General features: G+C 48.6%; 1 protein-coding gene and 1 long non-coding RNA gene across 4 annotated transcripts in view; one reads left to right on the top strand and one right to left on the bottom strand.

The window, feature by feature from the left end:
- Window positions 1-9,460, bottom strand: part of LOC141054895 (uncharacterized) — a 252,384-nt gene extending 242,924 nt beyond the window's left edge. For all 3 annotated transcript variants that reach the window (XM_073551788.1, XM_073551787.1, XM_073551789.1), the window contains exons 1-6: window positions 9,334-9,460; window positions 8,309-8,456; window positions 7,811-7,990; window positions 5,524-5,647; window positions 1,720-1,817; window positions 1,564-1,642 (exon numbers count right to left, since the gene is read on the bottom strand). In XM_073551788.1, the coding sequence (XP_073407889.1) occupies window positions 1,564-1,642; window positions 1,720-1,817; window positions 5,524-5,647; window positions 7,811-7,990; window positions 8,309-8,386 (559 nt within the window). In that variant the 5' untranslated portion in view covers window positions 8,387-8,456; window positions 9,334-9,460. The remainder of the gene's footprint in view (window positions 1-1,563; window positions 1,643-1,719; window positions 1,818-5,523; window positions 5,648-7,810; window positions 7,991-8,308; window positions 8,457-9,333) is intronic.
- A 166-nt stretch (window positions 9,461-9,626) lies between these two features.
- LOC141054916 (uncharacterized) lies at window positions 9,627-17,339 on the top strand. The gene is made up of 2 exons (XR_012221430.1): window positions 9,627-9,735; window positions 10,652-17,339. It is a non-coding gene; the product is annotated as an uncharacterized lncRNA (long non-coding RNA).
- The last annotated feature ends 8,663 nt before the right edge of the window (window positions 17,340-26,002 follow it).

Genomic DNA, 26,002 nt, shown 5'->3' with positions numbered 1-26,002 from the left:
ACTAGTATTGTGAACAGTTAAGCAAGTTGAAGATGAAATTAGTATTTTAAGCAAAAAAAAGGAAAAATGTGCCAATGAAAAAGTTTTGGCACATTGCATAGTTAGTACCAAGTAGCGCCCCCTTTTACAAGTATCACAGCTTGTAAATGGTTTTTGTAGCCAGACGAGAGTCTCAATTCTTGTTTGAGGGATTTTCCTCCATTCTTCCTTGGAGAATTCCTTCAGTCCTGTGAGATTCCTGGGGCGTCTTCCATCCTCTGCTATATTGAGGTCTCGCCACAGATTTTCAATGATGCGCAGATCAGGGACTGTGAGGGCCATTGTAAAACCTTCAGCTTGCGCCTTTTGAGGTCGTCTATTGTGGATTGTGACGTGTGTTTAGGACCATCATCCATTTGTAGAACCCATCCTCTTCCTCTTTTCACCTTCAGCTTTTTTTACAGATGGTGTTATGTTTGCATCAAGAATTTGTTGAAATTTTTTTGAGTCCATTCTTCCCTCTACCTGTGAAATGTTCCCTGTGCGATTGGCTGAAGCACATTCCCAAAGCATGATTGATCCACTCCCATGCTTAATGGTTGGCAAGATGTTCTTTTCCTGGAATTCTGTGCCTTTTTTCTCCACACATACCTTTGATCATTGTGGCCACAGAGTTCTAATTTATCCTCATCGGTCCACAGGACTTGTTTTCAAAATGCATCAGGCTTGTTTAGATGTTCTTTTGCATACTTCTGATGCTGAATTTTATGTTGAGGGCGCAGGAGAGGTTTTCTTCTAATGACTCTTCCATGAAGGCCATATTTTTGCAGGCGTCTCTGAACAGTAGAACAAAGTACCACAACTCTAGTCTGCTAAATATTTCTGAAGGTCTTTTACAGTCAAGAGGGGGTTCTGATTTGCCTCTCAAGCAATTCTACAAGCAGCTTTCACTGAGATGTTGCTTGGTCTTCCACACCTTATCTTGACCTCAATTGCTCCTGTTAACTGATATTTCTTAATTACATTTCTGAGGAAAGGGCAACTTGAAAATGCTTTGCTATCTTCTTATAGCCTTGTCCTGCTTTGTGGCCTCCACCATTTTCAGAGTGCTAGGCAGCTGCTTAGAAGAAGCCATGGCTGATGTTTTTTGCCACAAGGTTATAGGAGGCAAGGTTTTTATAAAGCATGACTGGGCCTTTCCTAACGATGATAGCGAGGAAGCCATAACAGTAACAGGCTAATAAAGGTCTGAAACCTTTGTCAAAGTTATCTGAGTACACAAAATTCTGAGGGTGTCCAAACTTTTGAATTGTCCTATTTTCCTTTCTGTAATTTATTAAATTAAAAAAAATGATTAAAAATATATATTTTTTTTACCTAAAATACAAAGAAAATGTGTCATTTTTAACTTTAGGCCTTTTAGAGATCATTTCATTTTCAACTTCCTTAACTGTTCACAATAACAGTAATTTTGACCAGGGGTGCCCAAACTTTTACATGTCACTGTAGATTGTGTCATGTGAAAAGATGATGGGAGTAGTAGTTGGTGACCACAGATCAGACATGACAGTCTCCCCTCCTCACCCTGCTGATCGGCCCATATTGCGATCGCCTCTTGTGCTCCATGTATAACCTCAACCTTAATATCAATCAGATCTTCACCCTAAAAAGAAAATGTAAGATGAGCTCAGGTCCCATCACTTCATGGTCAGATGTTGTGGGGGCTTCAGTGTCATCTACCTGATGATCCTCCGGGATGGTGTGATTCTCCTCTGGACAGTCCTGGGGATACAGAGGACGGGGACATCTCTCTGGTGGATTTCTCCTCCTGGATCCATCTGTGGAGACACACAGACTGAATACATGACCTGCCGTGTATCTGTCTATATATGAGACATGTCTCTCAGAACCGGTAATTCTAGGTTTATGTATCAGGGAATAAATTACATTGTTGTGGTCCTCACCACCGGTACCGAGGTCCCAGTACATTGTGGCCCCAAGTATGAAGTGATAATCAGCGAGGCCAAAGCCTAATGCTCTCTGCTCTGCACCCGGAGGATGAGGACCCTGAGGAGAGGGACAGAGAAGACCCTCGTCAGTCAGATGGAGGAGCCGCACTAAGAAACACAACTTCTCCAAGTTTCCCTCCACCAGGGATGGAACCACAGAGGAGCTGGAGAAAGCTCCACATTTCTATCCAGCAGTTTCTTCTCTCCTAATTCACGTTATGGAGATTCGGGACGGTTACCATTTACCAGGGATTGTTTTTTTGAGTGTCAGTTAATGGGGGGGGGGGGGTGTGGTTGCCCCAAGGTGTCAGGGATTTATTATATGTCACTACTTTATTATCTATTATTGATCATGGGTCATATAACCACTAACAACTTTTGTTTCCAACTTCAGTTCTGGTTTTGGCACTTCCAGATCTCTGGTGCCCCCCTTGCCCTTAGGTCAGTCGGGGAACTGCATCCAAGAGAAGTAGCCATCAGAAAGGCTGCCTTGCCGTGTAGTGGTTATTGGGCAGAGGGCGGTATGTATATCCCCAGGCTTAGGCAGGAAATACATACATGAACCTCCGTTTAGTCAGTGCCAGGGTCTCTCAAATACCCCACAACACTTTGCTGCCACCAGCTCCTCGTTTGGCATTTAAAATCAATATCGGGTCAGGAGCCAACCCACACGGTAGCATAATTAGCGCGGAGGTCGTAGCGGTAGGTTTATAGAGCAAGGAAAAACAAAATCAGTAAATTTATAGATTTACTCCAGAAAATATAGGCAGTGTTTACAAAAGTATAAAAAGATATTACAAAAGAGACAAAATACAGTATATACAGACAATTACAAAGTAAAATAGATGTGGAACTGGGGGAGGGGAGTTCCCAAGGACAAAGATTCAGTCCACAGCACGGATGGTAGTTCGCTGTCTCCCAAGGTCTGAATAATAGCCTGAGGGAGCCTTCTAGCCTTATGTCTTTTCTTTGCTGACCTCACTGGTGGGGCAGAGCTAGGGAGTGTACGCCCCTTTTTAAAGTTACTAAAGACTTATAAGTGCCATAACTCTGGCTGCGAGGCTCACAAAGTGACGACAGGGGTATCCTATTTCTTATTACGACATTACCTTTCTTTTGATACTAAACATCGTATATCTATGTGTTACTGGGTAGCATATACCCTTTACTCGGTTTCTGGTGAGTGCAGAAGTCGCCAAACTTTGCTGTGTGTAGCTTCCATTATGAAGATTCTGGAAATATATTTGTCCCACCCCTATGACTATTCTGTCTTATTACATTTGAGTTTGAATAGACAAAGGAACTTCAAAGCAAACCGGATTTACCTAGTCAAAAGCCACATTCCCGAGGGAGGGGGGAAAGGGTGGGATAGAAATACACATAGGCAGGGGAACTGCAGCTATGTGAGGGGGATGAGGGTGAGCTGTGCCAGCACTGCACAAACGCAATGGCAGAGGGGCAGCACGAGCTCTGGAAGTGGACATAGAAGTCTGGGACTTATACATATTTCCTGACAGAGAGCTCATGATGTCACCATGAGGACTCGGCTTCCATCCTGGATAGGATCCTCTGGGATCACTAAGAGGAGAGAACCTGCCGTCCTCCTATTAAAAGACGAGTTATTGTGTTTTTATTCTTCTTTAAATAGAGATAAGTCTCAACATTCGCCTCGGTATAAACACTAAAATAGGCAGAAAGAGCTCGGAAAGTTCTATGTATCTGAAGGAGGAAAGTGTACATGTATGGCTGACGGTGACAGCGCTCGGGAGGACGGTGTTGTGGGAGCCCCCGGTACACAGCGGTTAGTGCCTATCGATGTGTAATATAAGAGGACACTAGAGAGCAGGCACCGGGGTCATGGGCGCTGACTGAGGGACACGGGGAGCCAAGGAGAGATTGTCTGGTCAGATTCCACAGAAAAGTCCCATAATACATATTCTACTGAACAAACAACCCTTTACTGGAGACTTACACTGATTATTACCATCATTGTGCGGCCCGATGTCCCTGCAGGGCCAACACCTGCGTCACCATCCCACTTACATTGTTCTGCTCAGACCCCATGATGAGGAAGAGCGGACCCCCTGACAATTTGTGGTCGTTGAACCCTTGAGGCTAGAACACACCATCCCGATCATTGTGATGTCTCTTTAACCCCTTCCTGATATCTGGTGCTCATACATGGAGGATGCCAGGTGCGTCTGTGAAGTGAGCTCAGATTGCTGACATTTAACCACTCCACTGCTGCCGACAGCCTGACAATCCCATTTAAAGGGAACCTGTCATATAATAATGCTAATAGCCTGCAGACATGGTGTTAATCTGCAAGTTAATAGCATTTTGAACCTGCCCGGTGTCAGCACTGAGAGCCCCGCTGCCAGGAGGAAATTAACCTTATTCCACCTGGCAGTGTTCAGCTTTCAGTCACAGAGTTTCAGCCGGCGCAGCTACAGTCACCACCCAGTGTATAGAGAGCGGCAGCTATTATCGCACCCCCGGCACTGACTGTCAGCCGGCTCAGCATTGGGGCTCCGCATTAAAAACAGCTGTCAGTCAGTGCTGGGGAGCAGATTCAGCCGCTGCTCACTGTATACTGAGGAGTTACTAAAGCTGCACCTCTATGACAGGAAGCTGATCGCTGCCGGGGGAATAAAGTTAATTTCCTCCTGGCAGAGGGGCTCTCAGTGCAGGAGCTGAGCAAGCTCAAGCCATTATTAACCAGCAGGTTAACCCCATGTCTGATGGTTAATGTTATTTCACATGACAGGTTCCCTTTATGTGGTTGGGTGCCCTAATGCCCTGCACGGTGATGTGACCTTAACCTCCAGTACGGAGAATTCTGGGCTTCTATACCTGCAGAGCGAGTGGTGAATAGACGCGGGGCCGGAGAACTGCTGGAAAGCCTCCATGTCAGACTGACGGGTGATCGGCTCCATCACGTTCCATCTTTATGTCAGGACAGCGACTCGTGTCTCGAGGTCTGAGGGACGGTCCGGGCCTGATATTTATCCAGGACTTTGTGCACAGAACGGAGAAAGTGATTTGTCACAAAGAAGAAGAGAGAATGAAGGAGGAGTCCAAGGAAGGTGACACAAGTGTCAGCCAAGAGGGAGGAGCCGGACCCTGCACCGATTGAGGGACGGACGAGTGACAGTGGATTAGGGGGAAAATCATCAGTAAATTAACCCCGAATCTGCTGAGTAACAATCCACAACAGACTTAGGGACGGAAAGAACTCACAGGAGAGAACAGACAGAAGGACGAGACATCTGCTGAGAAAATGTGACCGATGCTCTAAGGAAGGAGAAAGATTCTGAAAGAAGAGAACGAAGACTCAAGACTGATGAAGACGAGACGACAGCGGAGAAACCGCGACTCACAGATCAGAAGAAAATAATCAGGGAAATGAAAGTTGTCAGACGGAGAAAATGTAGAGAAAACCAGAGGAAGTCTGGAGAAAACTCATCTATTATAGGAGGACGCCGGAGAGACGTCATCACATCCACCGGAGCCAACAAGGAGCCTCGCTGCTCACCTCGTGGTGTAAGAGGCCGGAGCTCCTCCATCATCACGGCCCAATACCGATCCTGGTGTCCTTCTAGATACTCCCACTCCTCCATGGAGAGATAGACAGCGACGTCCTGACACCTTATAGGAACCTGACAACAATGACACCGTCACAACCCAGAATCCTCCAGTGCCCTCCTGTATAATGTCCCAGCAGTCACCTCTCCGCTCATCACCCAGAATCATCCAGCGCCGTCCTGTATAATGTCCCAGCAGTCACCTCTCCGGTCATTACCCAGAATGCTCCAGTGCTGTCCTGTATAATGTCCCAGCAGTCACCTCTCCGCTCATCACCCAGAATCCTCCAGTGCCGTCCTGCATAATGTCCCAGCTGTCACCTTTCCGGTCATTACCCAGAATGCTCCAGTGCCGTCCTGTATAATGTCCCAGCAGTCACCTCTCCGCTCATCACCCAGAATCCTCCAGTGCCCTTCTGTATAATGTCCCAGCAGTCACCTCTCCGCTTATCACCCAGAATCCTCCAGTGCCCTCCTGTATAATGTCCCAGCAGTCACCTCTCCGCTCATCACCCAGAATCCTCCAGTGGCGTCCTGTATAATGTCCCAGCAGTCACCTCTCCGCTCATCACCCAGAATCCTCCAGTGCCCTCCTGTATAATGTCCCAGCAGTCACCTCTCCGCTCATCACCCAGAATCCTCCAGTGCCGTCCTGTATAATGTCCCAGCAGTCACCTCTCCGCTCATCACCCAGAATCCTCCAGTGCCGTCCTGTATAATGTCCCAGCAGTCACCTCTCCGCTCATCACCCAGAATCCTCCAGTGCTGTATAATGTCCCAGCAGTCACCTCTCCGCTCATCACCCAGAATCCTCCAGTGCCGTCCTGTATAATGTCCCAGCAGTCACCTCTCCGCTCATCACCCAGAATCCTCCAGTGCCGTCCTGTATAATGTCCCAGCAGTCACCTCTCCGCTCATCACCCAGAATCCTCCAGTGCCCTCCTGTATAATGTCCCAGCAGTCACCTCTCCGCTCATCACCCAGAATCCTCCAGTGTCGTCCTGTATAATGTCCCAGCAGTCACCTCTCCGCTCATCACCCAGAATCCTCCAGTGCCGTCCTGTATAATGTCCCAGCAGTCACCTCTCCGCTCATCACCCAGAATCCTCCAGTGCTGTATAATGTCCCAGCAGTCACCTCTCCGCTCATCACCCAGAATCCTCCAGTGCCGTCCTGTATAATATCCCAGCAGTCACCTCTCCGCTCATCACCCAGAATCCTCCAGTCCCGTATAACGTCCCAGCAGTCACCTCTCCGCTCATCACCCAGAATCCTCCAGTCCTGTATAACGTCCCAGCAGTCACCTCTCCGCTCATCACCCAGAATCCTCCAGTCCTGTATAACGTCCCAGCAGTCACCTCTCCGCTCATCACCCAGAATCCTCCAGTGCCGTCCTGTATAATGTCCCAGCAGTCACCTCTCCGCTCATCACCCAGAATCCTCCAGTGCCGTCCTGTATAATGTCCCAGCAGTCACCTCTCCGCTCATCACCCAGAATCCTCCAGTGCCGTCCTGTATAATGTACCAGCAGTCACCTCTCCGCTCATCACCCAGAATCCTCCAGTCCCCTCCTGTATAATGTCCCAGCAGTCACCTCTCCGCTCATCACCCAGAATCCTCCAGTGCTGTCCTGTATAATGTCCCAGCAGTCACCTCTCCGCTCATCACCCAGAATCCCCCATTGCCGTCCTGTATAATGTCCCAGCAGTCACCTCTCCGCTCATCACCCAGAATCCTCCAGTGCCGTCCTGTATAATGTCCCAGCAGTCACCTCTCCGCTCATCACCCAGAATCCTCCAGCGCCGTCCTGTATAATTTCCCAGCAGTCACCTCTCCTTTCATCACCCAGAATCCTCCAGTGCCGTCCTGTATAATGTCCCAGCAGTCACCTCTCCGCTCATCACCCAGAATCCTCCAGTGCCGTCCTGTATAATGTCCCAGTAGTCACCTCTCCGCTCATCACCCAGAATCCCCCAGTGCCGTCCTGTATAATGTCCCAGCAGTCACCTCTCCGCTGATCACCCAGAATCCTCCAGTGCCGTCCTGTATAATGTCCCAGCAGTCACCTCTCCGCTCATCACCCAGAATCCTCAAGTCCTGTATAATGTCCCAGCAGTCACCTCTCCGCTCATCACCCAGAATCCTCCAGTGCCCTCCTGTATAATGTCCCAGCAGTCACCTCCTCGCTCATCACCCAGAATCCTCCAGTGCCGTCCTGTATAATGTCCCAGCAGTCACCTCTCCGCTCAGCAGCTCGATCATCTTGTTGCTGAGCTCCAGGATCTTCTTGTTCCTCTCATGTATCGGGGAGTGCGGGGGAGGCTCTGTGATGGGGCCCGGGCTCCGCCCTCCTGACTCCTGGAGATGGATGATGGGAGTCACACAGTCCCCCGGTGTCTTCCTCACTATTGTGTAATCCTGTGGATGAAGAGAGACACTTAGGGAGAAGAATTCCTTCCCGACTCCAGATCTGACAATCAGTAGAAATCCCGGGATCAATAACCGTCTCCAGTAATCTGGGGCCATAACCGGGAATATTATTACACTCCGGACAGACATCCCGGCCCCTCTACAGCTCTTATAGGGAATCCCCATGACAACTCCTCCGGGCAGAGAGCTCCACAGAATCCCTGCTCTTACAGTAAAGAATCCTTCTCTCCTATTCTGGATTTCCTCTTCCCGGTGTCGGACTCGTCACATCACACAATAAAGCTGATAGAAATGTAGAGGAGTTACCTCTCCGCTCAGCAGGGAGATGATCTCCAGGGCGCAGTGGAATAATCTCCTGGTGGTCTCATCCCTGTCCTCGTCCATCCTCGGGGGTCATTCAGGAGGAGGAGGGATGAGCACTGGATCAGCTGGAGGGATCTCGTCCTGCCGGCGTCTTCATGATGAAGGAGAAGATGGAAATCACAGGGGACGAGAGAACGACAATCACTAAATTCTGCCCAAATATCAACATTTACCAGGAAGAATCTGGAGGAAAAGCCACAAAACTCCACCGCGGCCTCCTCTGCCGATCTGACCGCTCATTATCAGCCTCGTAGGCGGAGGACGGTCACCGTGGTAACTACACCGCCAGCGGGGGACGGTCACCGTGGTAACTACATCGCCAGCGGGGGACGGTCACCGTGGTAACTACATCGCCAGCGGGGGACGGTCACCGTGGTAACTACACCTCCAGCGGAGGACGGTCACCGTGGTAACTACACCGCCGGCGGAGGACGGTCACCGTGGTAACTACACCTCCAGCGGGGGACGGTCACCGTGGTAACTACACCTCCAGCGGGGGATGGTCACCATGGTAACTACACCTCCAGCGGGGGACGGTCACCGTGGTAACTACACCTCCAGCGGGGGACGGTCACCGTGGTAACTACACCTCCAGCGGGGGATGGTCACCATGGTAACTACACCTCCAGCGGGGGACGGTCACCGTGGTAACTACACCTCCAGCGGGGGCCGGTCACCGTGGTAACTACACCTCCAGCGGGGCCGGTCACCGTGGTAACTACACCTCCAGCGGGGGACGGTCACCGTGGTAACTACACCTCCAGCGGGGGACGGTCACCGTGGTAACGCCACCTCCAGCGGGGGCCGTGAGGTGAGGAGGAGACGCTGCACATCCCCCATACAATGCTGCCCGTCCCCAACACTGAGGAGCCGCAGTCACATGGAGCAGGAGCCTCCACAGGAACAGCTCTGATCTCCCCCCACACTCTCCTCTCACAGATTCACCACAAACCCTCCTGTCATCTCACCGGAATGGCGGGAACCGGAAATCTGCTGCTGGCTGACCCCAGAGAACACGAGCTGCGCACACCCGGGACGGAGCGGCTGCACTGAGCGCGGGAGGACCTGTGGTGACGTCACCGTCATGTGATCAGGGGGCGGGCTCAGGAGAGAAGTGAAGGACCTGTGGTGACGTCACCATCATGTGATCGGGGGCGGGGCTCAGGAGAGAAGAGGTGAAGGACCTGTGGTGACGTCACCGTCATGTGATCAGGGGGCGGGGCTCAGGAGAGAAGAGGTGAAGGACCTGTGGTGACGTCATGCCCATGTGACCAGAGGGGGCGGTGCCTCTTCCTCCATAGAGCGGAGCAGACAGGAGGAAGCTGTGGGTGTCATGGCGGGGTTTGGAGTATTTTGGTGTCATAGATTAGGTAAGTGGATGTTCATGCACGAGCTGGGAGGGGCTGATGTTGCTTGCATGGGGCTGCATGTGAATGGTGTAGGGGGGGTCTGCCTGGGGAGAAGGGGGTGATGTTGCTTGCATGGGACTGTGTGCTGGGAGTCTGCATGGGAAAGTGGATGTAGGATGCATGGGACTGCGTGCTAGGGCTCTGCCTAGGGAAGGGGGTGCGCTGCTGCTGTAACCGAGGTCGCATCTTTGGAGGGATTCTGTAATGCTGTAGAGAAGCCCCCGATGTAACATGAAAGAGACGAAAAATGGGGGGGAGCGGGGGGGGCGCTTGGTGTCGCGGTCCGCGTCCTCCCATCTTCATACGATGCCGTCCTGCCTCTTACTTCTGCTGCGGCTCCGGCTATATCTGACCTGTTGAGGGCAGAGGAAAGTACTGCAGTGCGCAGGCGCCGGACCTGTCTGACCTTTCCCAGCGCCTGCGCACTGCAGTACTTTCCTCTGCCCTCAACAGGTCAGATATAGCCGGAGCCGCAGCAGAAGTAAGAGGGAGGACGGCATCGTATGAAGATGGGAGGACGCGGACCGCGACACCGAGCGCCCCCCCCGGTGAGTATAATCTGACTCATTTTTCTTCTCTTTCATGTTACATCGGGGGCTTCTCTACAGCACTACAGAATGCATTACAGAATGCTGTAGATAAGCCCCTGATGGCGGTGGCCCCAGGTTATAGGCCAAAAATGGGGTGACAGATTCCCTTTAAGGCTCGGGCCCCTGTTTTGGTCGCTGTGTCGTGGTCTTCATACAGTCTGATCAGAATGTAATGGCCTCATGTTCAGGTTGTACATTGTTGCTGATGGGCATTAGATCACGGTGTGAATATTGGGAGGGGCGGCCGTGTCAGGATTTTTCTTACATAAATGTCTGTTTTCTTCTAGGTGTTGGGGGTTTCCTCCATCTTCTCTTGCCGGGCCCTCCACAGTGGAGACCTCTTTGGATGCCATTTCATCATGTGTCCTCTCTCCACCAAGTGCAGCGCTGGAGCCTCCACCATCCGGGTTCTCCCACAATAGCTGTGACCCAGCGCCCCTCCGATGTCAGAGGAGTCTGAGATCTCCGATATTCCCCTCTTCCCACGGCTTGCTAGGGTGGGTCCTGTGGGGGTCTACCACCTTTTCATTTCCTTTGTCCAATATTTCGTTCTCACCTTTACCATATTTGCCTTACATACTGTCTGTACTTTGATGCTTCTCTATGTCTTTTTTTGGGGGCTTTGTTTTATGTTTTTTTTTGTTTTTTGGGGTCATCCTAGGACGTGTTATCTATGGCACAGGCCCCCCCCTAGGTCTCCTTCCCTTTACCCACGCTCATGTCCTACAGTGGATTCAATGAGAGAGGAATTTTGTGTTAAGTACCGCGATACATGAATCTATAATGTGCCTTAACCCCTTTCCTACATTAGACGTACTATTCCGTCCATGTGACCTGGGATCTACGTCCCAAGGACGGGATAGTACATCTAACGCGATCAGCGGCGCTCATGGGGGGAGCGCCGCTGATCGCGGCCGGTGTCAGCTGATTATCACAGCTGACACCCGCACTATGTGTCAGGGGCGGTCACGGACCGCCCCCAACATGTTAACCCCTTGTATACCGCAATCAAACACGATCGCGGTGTACCAGGGGTTAAAGGGAAGCATCGGCAGGGAGGGGGCTCCCTCCGTGCTTCCCTGAGCCCCCCACGGCAGCGCAATGTGCAGCGCTGCTGCGGGGGGCTCTTTTCCTTCAGGCCCCCAGATCCAAGATGGCGACGGGGACCTTCGGGGGCCTGTAGAGAGCTGACTTCCTCACTGCCTGCAAAGCGCAGGCATGAGGAAGTCTGCAGCAGTGCCTGTGACAGATTGCTGATCTGTCACAGTGATCTGTGATGTGACAGATCAGCGATCTGTCACATGACAGTGATGTCCCACCTGGGACTATGTAATAAAGTTAAAAAAAAAAAAAGTGTAAAAATAATTTTAAAAAAATCGCTAACTAAATTAGTAAAAAAAAACAAACAATTCCAATAAATTCATTTTTTGAAAATTAAAAAAAAAACAATAAAAGTACACATATTAGGTATCGCCGCGTCCGTAACGACCCGCCCTATAACACTATCCCATTAGTTAACCCCTTTAGCGAACCTCTTAAAAAATAAAAAACGAAGCAAAAAATAATGATTTGTTAGCATACTGCTGAACAAAAAGTGCAATAACGCGCGATCAAAAAGACGCATATAAATAACCATGGTACCGCTGAAAACGTCATCTTGTCCCGCAAAAAACGAGCCACCACACAGCACCATCAGCCAAAAAATAAAAAAGTTATAGCTCGCAGAATAAAGCGATGCAAAAATAATTATTTTTTATATAAAATAGTTTTCATTGCATAAAACCGACAAAACATAAAAAAACAACCTAAATGAGGTATCGCTGTAACCGTACTGACCCAAAGAATAAAACCGCCTTATCAATTTTACCGCACGCGGAACGGTGTAAACGCACCCCCCCCAAAAGAAATTCATGAAACGCTCGTTTTTGTTCATTCTGCTTCCCAAAAATCGGAATAAAAAGCGATCAAAAGATATCACGTGCCCGAAAATGATACCAATAAAAATGTCAACTTGTCCCGCAAAGAATAAGACCTCACATGACTCGGTGGGTCAAAATACGGAAAAATTATAGCTCTCAATATGTGGTGATGTAAAAACTATTTTTACAATAAAAAGTGTCTTTTAGCGTGCGACAGCTGCCAAACATAAAAACCGCCATAAATAGTAAATCAAACCCCCCGTTATCACCCCCTTAGTTAGGAAAAAATAATAAAACTAAAAGAAAATGTATTTATTTCCATTTTCCCATTAGGGCTAGGGCTGAGATTAGGGGTAGGGTTGGAGTTATAATTGGGGGGTTTCCACTGTTTGGGCACATCAGGGGCTCTCCAAATGCAACATGGCGTCTGATCTCAATTCCAGCCAATTCTGCGTTGAAAAAGTCAAATGGTGCTCCTTCCCTTCCAAGCTCTGCCATGCGCCCAAACAGTGTTTTACCCCCACATATGGGGTATCAGCCTACTCAGGACAAATTGCAAAACAACTTTTGGGGTCCAATTTCTCCTGTTGCCCTTAGGAAAATAAAAATTTGGGGGCAAAAATATAATTTTTGTGGAAAAAAATGATTTTTTTATTTTCACGCCCAGGCGTTATAAACTTCTGTGAAGCACTTGGGGGTTCAAAGTGCTCACCACACATCTAGATAAGTTCTGTGGGGGGTCTAGTTTCCAAAATGGGGTCACTTGTGGGGAGTTTCAATATTTTAGGCACATCAGGGGCTCTCCAAAGGCAACATGACACCCGCAGACCATTCCATCAAAGTCTGCATTCCAAAACGTCACTACTTCCCTTCCGAGCCCCGACGTGTGCCCATGCAGTAGTTTTCTCCCACATATGGGGTGTCAGCGTACTCAGGACAAATTGGACAACAACTTTTGGGGTCCAATTTCTCCTGTTACCCTTAGGAAAATAAAAAAAAATGGGGACTAAAAGATCATGTTTGTTGAAAAAATACAATATTTTTATTTTCACGCCCGGTCATTTTAAATTTCTGTGAAGCACTGGGGGGTTCAAAGTGCTCACCACACATCTAGATAAGTTCTTTAGGGGGTCTGGTTTCCAAAATGGGGTCACTTGTGGGGGGTTTCCACTGTTTAGGTACTTCAGGGGCTCTCCAAACGTGACATGGCGTCCGATCTGAATTCCAGCCAATTTTGCATTGATAAAGTCAAACGGCGCTCCTTCCCTTCTGTCATGCGCCGAAACAGTGGTTCCCCCCACATATCAGGTATCAGCATACTCAGGACAAATTGGACAATAACTTTTGCAGTCAAATTTCTCCTGTTACCCTTGGTAAAATAAAAAAAAATTGAACCTGAAGTATTTTTTTTGTGAAACAAAGTTAAATGTTCATTTTTTTTTTTAAATATTCAAAAAATTCCTGTGAAGCACCTAAAGGGTTAATAAACTTCTTGAATGTGGTTTTGAGCACCTTAAGGGGTGCAGTTTTTAGAATGGTGTCACCTTTGGGTATTTTCTATCATATAGACCCCTCAAAGTGGCTTCAAATGTGATGTGGTCCGTAAAAATAAAATGGTGTTACAAAAATGAGAAATCGCTGGTCAACTTTTAACCCTTATAACTTCCTTACAAAAAAAATTTCGGTTCCAAAATTGTGCTGATGTAAAGTAAACATGTGGGAGATGTTACTTATTAAGTTTTCTGTGTGCCGTATCTCTGTGATTTAAGGGCATAAAAATTCAAAGTTGGAAAATTGCGAAATTTTCAAAATTTTCGCCAAATTTCCGTTTTTTTCACAGATAAACGCAAGTTATATGAATGAAATTTTACCACTAACATGAAGTACAATATGTCACGAGAAAACAATGTCAGTCACCGGGATCCATGGACGCGTTCCAGAGTTATTACCTCATAAAGGGACAGTGGTCAGAATTGTAAAAATTGGCCCGGTCATGAACGTGCAAACCATCCTTGGGGCTTAAGGGGTTAAAAAATAATCGCTAAATAAAAAAAAAATTATTCCCTTATAAATTCACTTTTTGGGAAAAAAAATAAAATAAATAAAAGTACACATATTTAGTATTGCCGTGTCCGTAACGACCCGCCCTATAAAACTGTCCCACTAGTTAACCCCTTTAGTGAACCCCTTAAAAAAAAACAAAACAAAACAATGCTTTATCATCATACCGCCGAACAAAAAGTGCAATAACGCGCAATAAAGAAAGACGCATATAAATATCCATGGTACTGCTGAAAATGTCATCTTGTCCCGCAAAAAACGAGCCGCCATACAGCATCATCAGCGAAAAAATAAAAACGTTATTGCTCGCAGAATAAAGCAATGCAAAAATAATTATTTTTTATATAAAATTGTTTTCACTGCATAAAACCGACAAAACATAAAAAAAGACCTAAATGAGGTATCGCTGTAACCGTACTGACCCGAAGAATAAAACCGCTTTATCAATTTGATCGCACGCGGAATGGTGTAAACGCACCCCCCAAAAGAAATTCATGAAACGCTGGTTTTTGTTCATTCTGCGTACCAAAAATCAGAATAAAAGCGATCAAAAAATGTCACGTGTCCGAAAATGGTACCAATAAAAACGTCAACTCGTCCCGCAAAAAATAAGAACTCACATGACTCGGTGGGTCAAAATACGGAAAAATTATAGCTCTCAATATGTGGTGATGCAAAAACTATTTTTACAATAAAAAGCGTCTTTTAGCGTGCGACAGCCGCCAAACATAAAAACCGCCATAAATAGTAAATAAAACCCCCCCCGTTATCACCCCCTTAGGGTAAAATAATAAAATGAAACGAAAATGTATTTATTTCCATTTTCCCATTAGGGTTAGGGGTGTGTTGGGGTTCGGGTTGGAGTTATAATTGGGGGTTTCCACTGTTTGGGCACATCAGGGGCTCTCCAAACGCAACATGGCGTCTGATCTCAATTCCAGCCAGTTCTGCGCTGAAAAAGTCAAACAGTGCTCCTTTCCTTCCAAGCTCTGCCATGCGCCCAAACAGTGGTTTACCCCCACATATAGGGTATCAGCCTACTCAGGACAAATTGGACAACTTTTGGGGTCCAATTTCTCCTGTTACCCTTGGGAAAATAAAAAATTAGGTGCGAAAATATCATTTTTGTGGAAAAAAAAAAATATAATTTTTTTTATTTGTATGGCTCTACGTTATAAAGTTCTGTGAAGCACTTGGGGGTTCAAAGTGCTCACCACACATCTAGATAAGTTCCTTGGGGTGTCTAGTTTCCAAAATGAGGTCACTTGTGGGGGGTTTCCACTGTTTAGGCACATCAGGGGTTCTCCAAACGCGACATGACACCCGCAGACCATTTCATCAAAGTCTGCATTCCAAAACATCACTATTTCCCTTCCGAGCCCCGACGTGTGTCTATACAGTAGTTTTCTCCCACATATGGGGTATCGGCGTACTCATGACAAATTGAACAACAACTTTTAGGGTCCTGTTGCCCATGGAAAAATAAAAAAAAATTGGGGACTAAAAGGTCATGTTTGTGGAAAAAATATTTATTTTATTATCACGCCTGAGCGTTATAAACTTCTGTGCAGCACTTGGCAGTTCAAAGTGCTCACCACACATCTAGATAAGTTCCTTAGGGGGGTCTAGTTTCCAAAATGGTGTCATTTGTGGGGGGTTTCCACTGTTGTGGCACATCTGGGGCTTTCCAAATGCAACATGGCGTTCGATCTCAATTCCAGCCAAAAAAAGTCAAATGGTGCTGCTTTCCTTCTGAGCTCTGCCATGCGCCCAAATAGTGGTTTACCCCCACATATGTGGTATCAGCGTACTCAGGGCAAATTGCACAATAACTTTTAGGGTCCTGTTTCCCTTGGGAAAATAAAAATTGGGCGTAAAAAGATCATTTTTGTGGAAAAAATGATTTTTTAATTTTACGGCTGTACATTATAAAGTTCTGTGAAGCCTTTGGGGATTCAAAGTTCTAACCACACATCTAGATAAGTTCCTTGGGGGGTCTAGTTTCCAAAATGGGGTCACTTGTGGGGAGTTTCCACTGTTTAGGTACATCAGGGACTCTCCAAATGTGACATGGCGCCCAATCTCAATTCCAGCCAATTTTGCATTAAAAAAGTCAAACGGTGCTCCTTCCCTTCTGAGCTCTGCCATGCGCCGAAACAGTGATTTCTCCCCACATATCAGGTATCAGCGTACTCGGGACAAATTGCCCAATAACTTTTGCAGTCCAATTTTTCCTGTTACCCTTGGTAAAATAAAAAAAAATTGAACCTGAAGTAATTTTTTTTGTGAAAAAAAGTTTGTTCATTTTTTTAAACATTCAAAAAATTCCTGTGAAGCACCTGAAGGGTTAATAAACTTCTTGAATGTGGCTTTGAGCACCTTGAGGGGTGCAGTTTTTAGAATGGTGTCACTTTTGGGTATTTTCTGTCATCTAGACCCCTCAAAGTGGCTTCAAATGTGATGTGGGCCCTAAAAATAAAATGGTGTTGTAAAACTGAGAAATCGCTGGTCAACTTTTAACCCTTATAAGTTCCTAACAAAAAAAATTTTGGTTCCCAAATTGTGCTGATGAAAAGTAAACATGTGGGAAATGTTACTTAAGTTTTTTGTGTGCCGTATCTCTGTGATTTAAGGGCATAAAAATCAAAGTTGGAAAATTGCGAAATTTTTGCCAAATTTCCGTTTTTTTCACAAATAAATACAAGTTATATGAATGAAATTTTACCACTAACATGAAGTACAATATGTCACGAGAAAACAATGTCAGAATCACCGGGATCCATGGAAGCGTTCCAGAGTTATTACCTCATAAAGGGACAGTGGTCAGAATTGTAAAAATTGGCCCGGTCATTAACGTGCAAACCACCCTTGGGAGTAAAGGGGTTAATTCATTGTTTTGATTTCTAAAACTCATTATCATTCATGTGTATGTATGCATAGATTTATATATTTTAGTTCTTACTATTTGACTTGTAATAAAATAGTTTGACAGATAGGAATAGAATTTTCATTTCTAGAATGATAAAGCTCGGTGTGACATTAGTGGATTTCTGTATTTTTCGCTTTGTAAGACGCATTTTTTCCCCTCAAATTTTGGGTGGAAAATGGGGGTGCGTCTTACAAAGCGTACATGCCTTACCGATTCTGTGGGTGTAGGCCGAAGGCTGTGATGAGGGGGGGTGCCCAGTGGTTGCTGGCCGCTGCTGCTGGTGTCTCCGGTGCCCATCGGTGCTGCGTGGGTGTCCGGCGCCGCCAGGGGCTCTGCCGACATTTTGCGACATGCTGAACCCCAGTACTTCCATGGTTCAATGTGCGTGTGCTGTGAACTCTGGGAATAAGGCCGCCACCGGAGGGCGGCGCATGCGCAGACAGTGATCTTGAGAGATGAGATCTCAGCGCTGCACATCGGAGCACCCGATCATCCCTGCCTGCGACCTGCAGATTTGCCCCACTCCTGCCTCCTCCAGCAGCGACCCTGGGACACCGCTTCACCGCAGCCACCACCCCGGTAAGCAATAAGACGCATGGATTATAAGAAGCACCACCATTTTATGAAAAAAAAAAAAATTCTTATTTTTCTCCTCAAAATTTGGGGTGCGTCTTATAATCCGAAAAATCCGGTAACTGAAGTTGGATCTGTATCGGGCTGTGTCCCCACATTGCGGTTTATTGGGGGAACTATCTGCAGGGAAGTCCTCACCAGTAGACCAGACCCGCACTTCCGTGGAGCCCGTACAGTCGGACCAGCTGTATGTTTTTTTTCCATAATTGTTTTTTCTTATAAATACATAAGCTGCTTCTCGCTGAGGGTCTGACTGCTGCTGTCACCACTGATGGGACAGGCGATGGCAGATTTTCCAGAGGAAAAATATCTTTGTAATGTTAGGCAATATTCACATTTTATTTTTTGGATACTAATGGTTCACAAAATTCCGACGACCTGTGACAGAGCTGGAATGAATGTGTCGCATGGATTTATGTCTTGCTCCATCAATGAAGGAATGTGCTCCTCAGACCTCCTGGAGACCACAGCCCTGGATCAGACCTAACATCACAGGACAATAAGGGGATGTGCACACGTTGCGGATTGCTGTGCAGAATTTTCCGCTCGGAATCTGCAACGTTTGGCAGAATCTGCAGGTTAAGGTCTGCGGGTTTTTTGTGCGGATTTCTCCTGCGTTTTTACACCTGTGGATTCCTGTAATGGAATGGGTGTAAAAACGCTGGGGAATCCACACCAAGAATTGACATGCAGCGGAAAATAAATGGCTGCGTTTCCGCGTGGATTGTTCCGCAGCGTGTGCACAGCGGTTTTTTCTCCATAGAATAACATTGTACTGTAAATCACTTGTGGATCCGCAGCAAATCCGCAACGTGTGCACATACCCCAAAACCTCCCGCTCCTTATCTTTGACCTGCCCCAATATTTCTGGCCACCGCTGTTTCCCCCCTCCCATACTGATAGTTCTGCTTCCCTCGTCTTATTTCCTGCCAGTACTGTATAATATGTGACTCTTCACATTCTCGCTCGTGCTGGCATAATAATCAGCTGAGTGCGATCCTCTGCATATCGGCCTGCGCTCGGAGCAATGTTCTTCTATCAGGCCGGGCAGATCGGTGGGGTTTTCTCATCTGGACTCGTAATGTGACTGAGCTCAGATGGGTCTGAGCAGAAAACATTGGCTGCCATCCGGCCCATCAGTGCGACATTTATAAAGATACAATTCTGTAATATGGAAAATGGTTCTGTAAAAGATTAATAGCGCAAGATTAACAAACACTGGGCCAGCACAATAATGAGAGGTGAGAACAAATCCTCCCTGTGAAGATCTGCGGTTGTGGGGTGTAATAATCACCGAGGCAGGTCACCGATGCAGCTATTGTTATTCCATAAATCCAGGGTTGTACAACAAATCCATGGAGATGGTCGACATGTCCTTAGTCCACAGTTTCCCCGTCTGACATCTCCAAAACTCCATAGTCCATCCGGCACCTTCCGCTGAGCCTCTAGTCCATGAACACATGCAGCCGAAACAACCCCAGCGCTCCCAGAGTGACGCGTAAATGGCCGTGCAGCAACTGGCAGAGAAGGCCGCAAGCGACTGTCCGGTGCTCGGCTTTCCCTGCTCTGCACGTGTGCGGTACTCTCAGTCACAGAGTGCACAGCACCTTTCTCTGTTACTGTCATGAGGCGCAAGGCAACTTTATCTCCCGCGGTCCCGCTGTGGACTGTGAACGCAGCCTGCCGCAGCGCCGATGCTCGGTGGACGGAGCGTGCTGCTCTCTCAGCTCTGCGCTGCTGCTGGTTATCGCCAAACTGACTGCTGCAGCGCGCGCTTTTCCTTTTATCTTACCCCGCCTCCCCGGGTCATGAGGTTGGTCCGGCTCCTCATTACTGCCCTATGCAACATGGGAGGCAGCCTCAACAGTTCTGGACCAGGCTCGGTGCAGGTACCCGCAGCCCGGTCTTCGTCCTTACAACAGCACCACCACCAGCAATGTCACCGAGCATCTCCTCCCCGTCCCATGGAAGTGTTCAGCTCTCCATCACCCAAACGCTATAGCGAAATACACTGGTCCTGGTCCTGAATAACAGCATTTACTGATTCCTGGCCTTTGAAACGCTGCCATTCCACCTATTGTAGAAAAACAGTTTTAAAAAAGTGATGGTGGTGGCTGTTGTGCAGTACGTGGTTCCCATCCACCCCTGATTTTTCATGCGGGGCCATCCCTGTCCAGCACAGACATGTTGCAGCCAAAATCAGGTGTGCACTGCGCAGCGTCATCAGTGGCAAGGTCCAGATAACTACTGATACGTGGAACAGTAAGCACGGGCAGGGACGTTACTGCGCAGGAGCTGTGGACAGTGATCAAACAAGAGACCGATGAGTGGTTGGGGCCGCTGAACATACGTCTTGGCCTGGTGGTGTGCGATAATGTGTGAAATCTGATAGCAGCTCTAGGCCTCCCCTGTTTGATGGACATCCCTTGCCTGCCACATGTGTTAAATTAAGTGGTGAAAATCTTTATTAAAAATTACCCATATGTGAGAGCTGCTGCTGCAGAAATTGTAGGACGTCTGTGCACACTTATAGCGCTCACACCCTGCAGCTGCTCGCCCGTCTGCACTGCAGCGTCACTTCTGCCTTCTCGCTCAGAGCCTCCTATGCGACGTATCAACAAGGTGGAAGTCAAGAGTTGAATACGCTGTAGACACTGCGAGCAGAGACAAGCAATAATGGAGTATTAACTGCAGCACACATGGGTGAGTCGCTCTGCGGAACAACACCACTTCACCATCATGTAGTGAACACAACAGGGTGGCCTCAAAGTAGCGCACGAGCATCACTGGAGCATGGAGGATACAGGACACAGACCAAACACCTCCCACAGAGGACAGCTTGTCTTTGCCTCTGGGCAGCCTGGCACAAGTGAGCCAATACATGCTGCTGTGCCTGCGCAATGACCGCAGAGTTGCCCCGATCGTACCCCTCCTGATTACTGGGTTGCCACCTGCTGGATCCCTGCTGCAAAGACAAAGTACCTTCATTACTTCCCTCAATGGAGCGGGATGGCAAAATCTGTGAATACAAGCACACACTGGTAGAGGCACTACGGACGGCATTCCCACCTGACAGATGAAACACAAGGCAGAGGAGGAGGAAGTCGCCAACGCACCTGGGGCACCACCTCGGAAGGGAGGGTCAGCATGGCTCAAATATGAAAAAAAATCATCAGCACGCCACAACATCCACCACCACCATCTGATGCGGTGTCCGTACAACCAGGTGCCAGCGTTATAACAACATGGTGGAAGAGTGCTTGTCCATGTCCACATGTCTGCAGGTACTAAGTGATGGGTCTGCCCATTTAACTTGTTGGTTTCCAAACTAGACCCATGGCCTAGGCTTGTACTTTTTTACTTGGAAGTCCTGTCAAGCCCCATGTTAAGTGTAATGTCGGAACGTGTTTATCACAGCGGGGGATGTAATCACACATAGGCGCATCCACCCGTCCAAAGCCAACATGAGCACTCTAAAATAAACCAGGAGTGGAGCACACAGGACTTGTCTGTTCCTTTGGTTGACTAGACAAATGTACCATCTGCACACAGACATTGTTATACTCTCTTTGCCATTCATTTTATTTTAGGGCCTCACAAGAAATGAAGAGAAAAAAAAAAATCAACAAAAATAATGTTGGATACTGTGACGAACAGCCCGCCGCTGTTTGCCAATACGTGACGAACGGGGGTCCCGCTGCCACCAAAACGCGACGGACAGCGGACCCTGTGTCACCACTATGTCACAATCCCACCACTAACACAGGTGTATCAGCGGACGGAGGGACGCGACACACTGCCAGCACACGACTATCACAGGCACAGTGGGGGCTTATCTTAGTTATCCCACCACTGACACCATGTGACAAAAATATCCAGCAAGCTAATCTCGCTCTAACAATTTGCCGCAGGGGGGTATTTGGGTGCCCCACCACTGCTATCAATCTTCTACGAACTGCGGGGATTTATGTATATCCCTCTTTCTCAGTTCCACTTTGGAACTCGCAGCTCTCCGGCACCCCCCTTACCCTCAGGTCAGTCAGGGAACTGCACCTGGGATAATTAGTCGCCGGACGGGCTGCTTGTTGTGGACCTGCGGTTAGGCTACTGCAGTGAGGGAATTATCAATGCTGTGGCCGCAGCCCCTCATTCAGCAATATAAGACCCTTCTGGACTGCCAACTAGCCGCAACAACCATACACAACGCGCCGCCACCTGTCACGGTTTACTTAATTCACAGAGTTAATTAAGAGGGTCCGTGGCAAACCCCTTGAATTAGTAGCTTAGTTCGTTTCTTAGAGCATGGAGACAGACTAAATATTAAATCATTTATTCCCCGAAAAAGTAGGGCAGTGGTTATACAGATAAAAGGTGCTATAAAATTGAGACATAAAATATGTACAAAGCAAATATAAAACAAAAATGGAGGAAGCAAAAATAAATTACACTCACAGTTGCATATTGTTCCTTAGGCAGCCCATGCGGCGTGGGGGAGGGAGAAGGCGGAGCCACACGTCTCCACTCATCTGGGTTCTGGTCAGCTCGGATGCTGTATCTCCAACTGACTGGGATATCATAGGGAGCACCTATTGTCTAGGGTCTTGTGACCTCACCAAATGGGCGGTCTGGGAAAGTCCCACCTCCCTTACTCTCTAGGTAGAAATCTTACTAAAACTTATAATAATCATAACTTAGCGAGGGAAGCTCGCACAAACACATATTTGGTGTCATTGGTTGTAATTTACCGAATAGAATCCGAAAACACCAAACATGCCATAACTGAGACATTCTATTTGGGTGCAATCCATATCTCAGTCTCTGGACGTCCGAGGACTACGCAAAAGCCACCGCAGCGAAGCTGGGACCGCTCAGATCACAAAAATTTGATTGTTATATCCGTGCTGGGTATGGTTTTTGCAATATGACTTGTTTTTATATTTCTCATATTGGTCCCAGCACATTTCCAGAGAGCAAAGGATTTCCTGTCCTGTGCAGGCAGGGGGGGAGAAGAATTCTATACTGTGGTTCAGGTTTCAAGTTTCACAGTTCTCCGCACATAGACACTGGTGTGTGTGAAGAGAAAGGGGGTTTGCGGGTTGATGCTGCAAAGCTGGCAATCTACATTGTCATAAAATGGAGGATTTCTAGCGTTCTAGAAAAATCTTTTACAGAAAAAACCTCATACTTCTCAGACATAGTATTTCACACCTCCCCCTTAAGAGGGCGCTACGGAAGAATTACCTGTCGGTAATCAGTCATGCGCACATCAGCGGGTTCGCCCAGGCGCAACAGCCCATCGGCATTGCCGTTTTCACTGTCCTTCCTGTGTTTTACAGTAAAGTCGTACTGTTGAAGGGCAAGGCTCCAGCGGAGCAACCTTCCATTGGTTCCGGACACTGTGTGCAACCAGCTCAGAGGGTTGTGGTCGGTTACGACCATGAAGGCGCTCCCGTACAGGTAGGGCTGCAAGCGTTGCAGTGCCGACACCATGGCCAGACACTCCTTCTCGATGGTCGAGTATGCCACTTCCCTCGGCAAAAGTTTCTGGCTCAGGTACAGCACGTGGTGCTCCTGGTTCCCTGAGTCGACCTGGCTGAGCACAGCACCGAGGCCAAACTCGCTGGCGTCAGTCTGTACCAGAAACGGGCGACTGCTGTCGACTGCTCTCAACACTGGAGAGCTGCACAGGGCTGCTTTCAAAGCTTGGAAAGCCGCCTCACAGTCATCTGTCCAGTTGACTGTTTGGGGTAGCCTCTGCTTGGTGAGGTCAGTCAAGGGTTTTGCAAGGGCGCTATAGTTCTGTACGAACCGCCTATAGTACCCTGCAGTGCCCAAGAAGGACTTCACCTGTTTCTTGGTCCTGGTGGTGGGCCAGGACACGATTGCGTCCACTTTTCCTGGCTCCGGACTCATGGAACCCCCGCCTACCCGGTGCCCCAGGTAGTGGACCTTGCGCATGCCTATCTGGCACTTCCCCGGCTTGATGGTCAGGCCTGCCTGGTGAAGACGCTTGAGCACCTCCTGGAGGTGCTGAAGGTGTTCCTCCCAGGTGGAACTGAAGACGGCAAAATCGTCTAAGTACGCCACCGCGTATTCCTCCAGTCCCCGAAGCAGGTGGTTGACCATCCGCTGGAAAGTGGCAGGGGCATTCTTCATGCCGAAGGGCATGACCGTGGACTCGTACAGTCCAAAGGGGGTGATAAAGGCGGATTTCTCCTGCGCCTCAGGGCTCAGGGGAATCTGCCAGTATCCCCGACTCAAATCCATGATGGATATGTAGTTGGCGTTTGTCAACCGCTCGAGCAGATCCTCGATGCGCGGCATTGGGTGGGCATCAGAGGTTGTGATGGCGTTGAGCCCCCTGTAGTCCACGCAGAACCGGGTGGTTCGATCCTTTTTAGGCACGAGGACTACAGGTGAAGCCCACGCACCTTTTGACCGTCGAATCACTCCCAGCCTTAACATCTCATCGACCTCTTGGCGCATGACTTGTTGCACCGTTTCAGAGATCCGATAAGGTGTTCGCCGTAATGGGGCATGATTCCCGGTGTCCACCTCATGAACCGCTAACTCTGTCCTCCCAGGACGGTTGGTGAACACGGGCCGGAAGAGTTCCAGGGTGGCCATCAACTGCAACCGCTGGGACACGGTGAGCGAACCACTTATCTCCATGTCCTCAATGGACCCATTGGCCTTGGCCTGGGCCAGCATGTCCAGGAGGGAATCTTCCTCCCCATCCTCTGGCAGATTGCAGACCGGTAGGATGCAAGCTTCACGTTCGTAGTGCGCCTTCAGCATGTTGACGTGAAAGGCCTTGCGCCTACCCCGAGCATGGTCAAGCGTGACCACGTAGGTGACCGGGTTGAGCTGTTGGTGGACGACGTACGGGCCTTCCCAGGCTGCCTGAAGCTTATCCGTTGGTACCGGGACCAACACCCACACCTTTTGACCCACCTGGTAGGTCCGCTCCCGGGCGTTCTGGTCGTACCAGCGCTTCTGGTCAGCCTGAGCCTGCGTCATGTTGTCATGCACCAACTGCGTCAAGGTCTGCATCTTGTCACGGAAGCGCATGACATAATCCACGATGGACACTTCTGTGGGGTTTGGCTCATCTTCCCAGGATTCTCTTATCAACCCAAGGGGTCCCCGGACTCGCCTGCCATACAGGAGCTCGAAGGGGGAGAACCCGGTCGAGGCCTGCGGAACTTCTCTGTAAGCGAACAGCAGGTGTGGGAGGTACCGCTCCCAGTCGCGCCCTTGGGTCTCAACCAGTATGCGGAGCATCTGTTTGAGGGTACCGTTGAAACGTTCACACAAACCATTAGTCTGTGGGTGATACGGACTCGATACCAGCTGCGTCACCTGCATTTTCTCACAGAGAGCCTCCATTAGGCGAGACATGAATTGGGGCCCTTGATCGGTAAGCATCTCCCTGGGAAATCCTACTCTTGAAAAGATGGTCACCAGTGCGTCAGCCACCTTATCTGCCCTGGTTGAAGACAGAGCTACTGCCTCTGGGTACCGGGTAGCGTAGTCTACCACGGTGAGAATGTATCGCTTTCCGGAGCTGCTGGGGACGGACAGCGGTCCTACAATGTCCACCGCGATTCTCTGGAAAGGCTCCTCTATCACCGGCAAAGGAATAAGGGGAGCCTTAAGGGCAGGCCCCGCCTTACCCACTTTTTGACAGGTGGTGCAGGAGCGGCAGTAGTGTGTTACATCTGTCCCCATCTTGGGCCAATAGAAGTGTTGAGACAGCCGTGCCTTTGTTTTGCTGATCCCCAAGTGTCCAGCGAGTGGAATCTCATGGGCAATCCGCAACAACTCGCTTCTGAACTGATAGGGGACGACCAGCTGTCTTTCCCTCAACCACTCCTTTTTAGGATCTCCGGGTACTGTCTCCCGGTACAACCTTCCTCGTTCCCAGAACACCCTCTCCTTATCAGGCTTGGAGGTGGGCGTCTCGGCGAGACCTCTCAATTTCTCCAGGCTGGCATCTGAGTGCAGAGCAGCCTGGAACTCCATGCTGGAGGCTGCCAGAAGTGACGTCAGGGTCCCCTCTTTACTGGGACCCTCTGGAACCGGCTCTGGGTTCA

Source organism: Dendrobates tinctorius, unplaced genomic scaffold, assembly GCF_039654945.1.
Source record: "Dendrobates tinctorius isolate UK_male_01 unplaced genomic scaffold, ASM3965494v1 ptg000180l, whole genome shotgun sequence".
Taxonomy (NCBI): Eukaryota; Metazoa; Chordata; class Amphibia; order Anura; family Dendrobatidae; genus Dendrobates; species Dendrobates tinctorius.
Note: the sequence above shows the minus strand (reverse complement) of the source record. Positions and strands in the feature narration are given on the sequence as shown.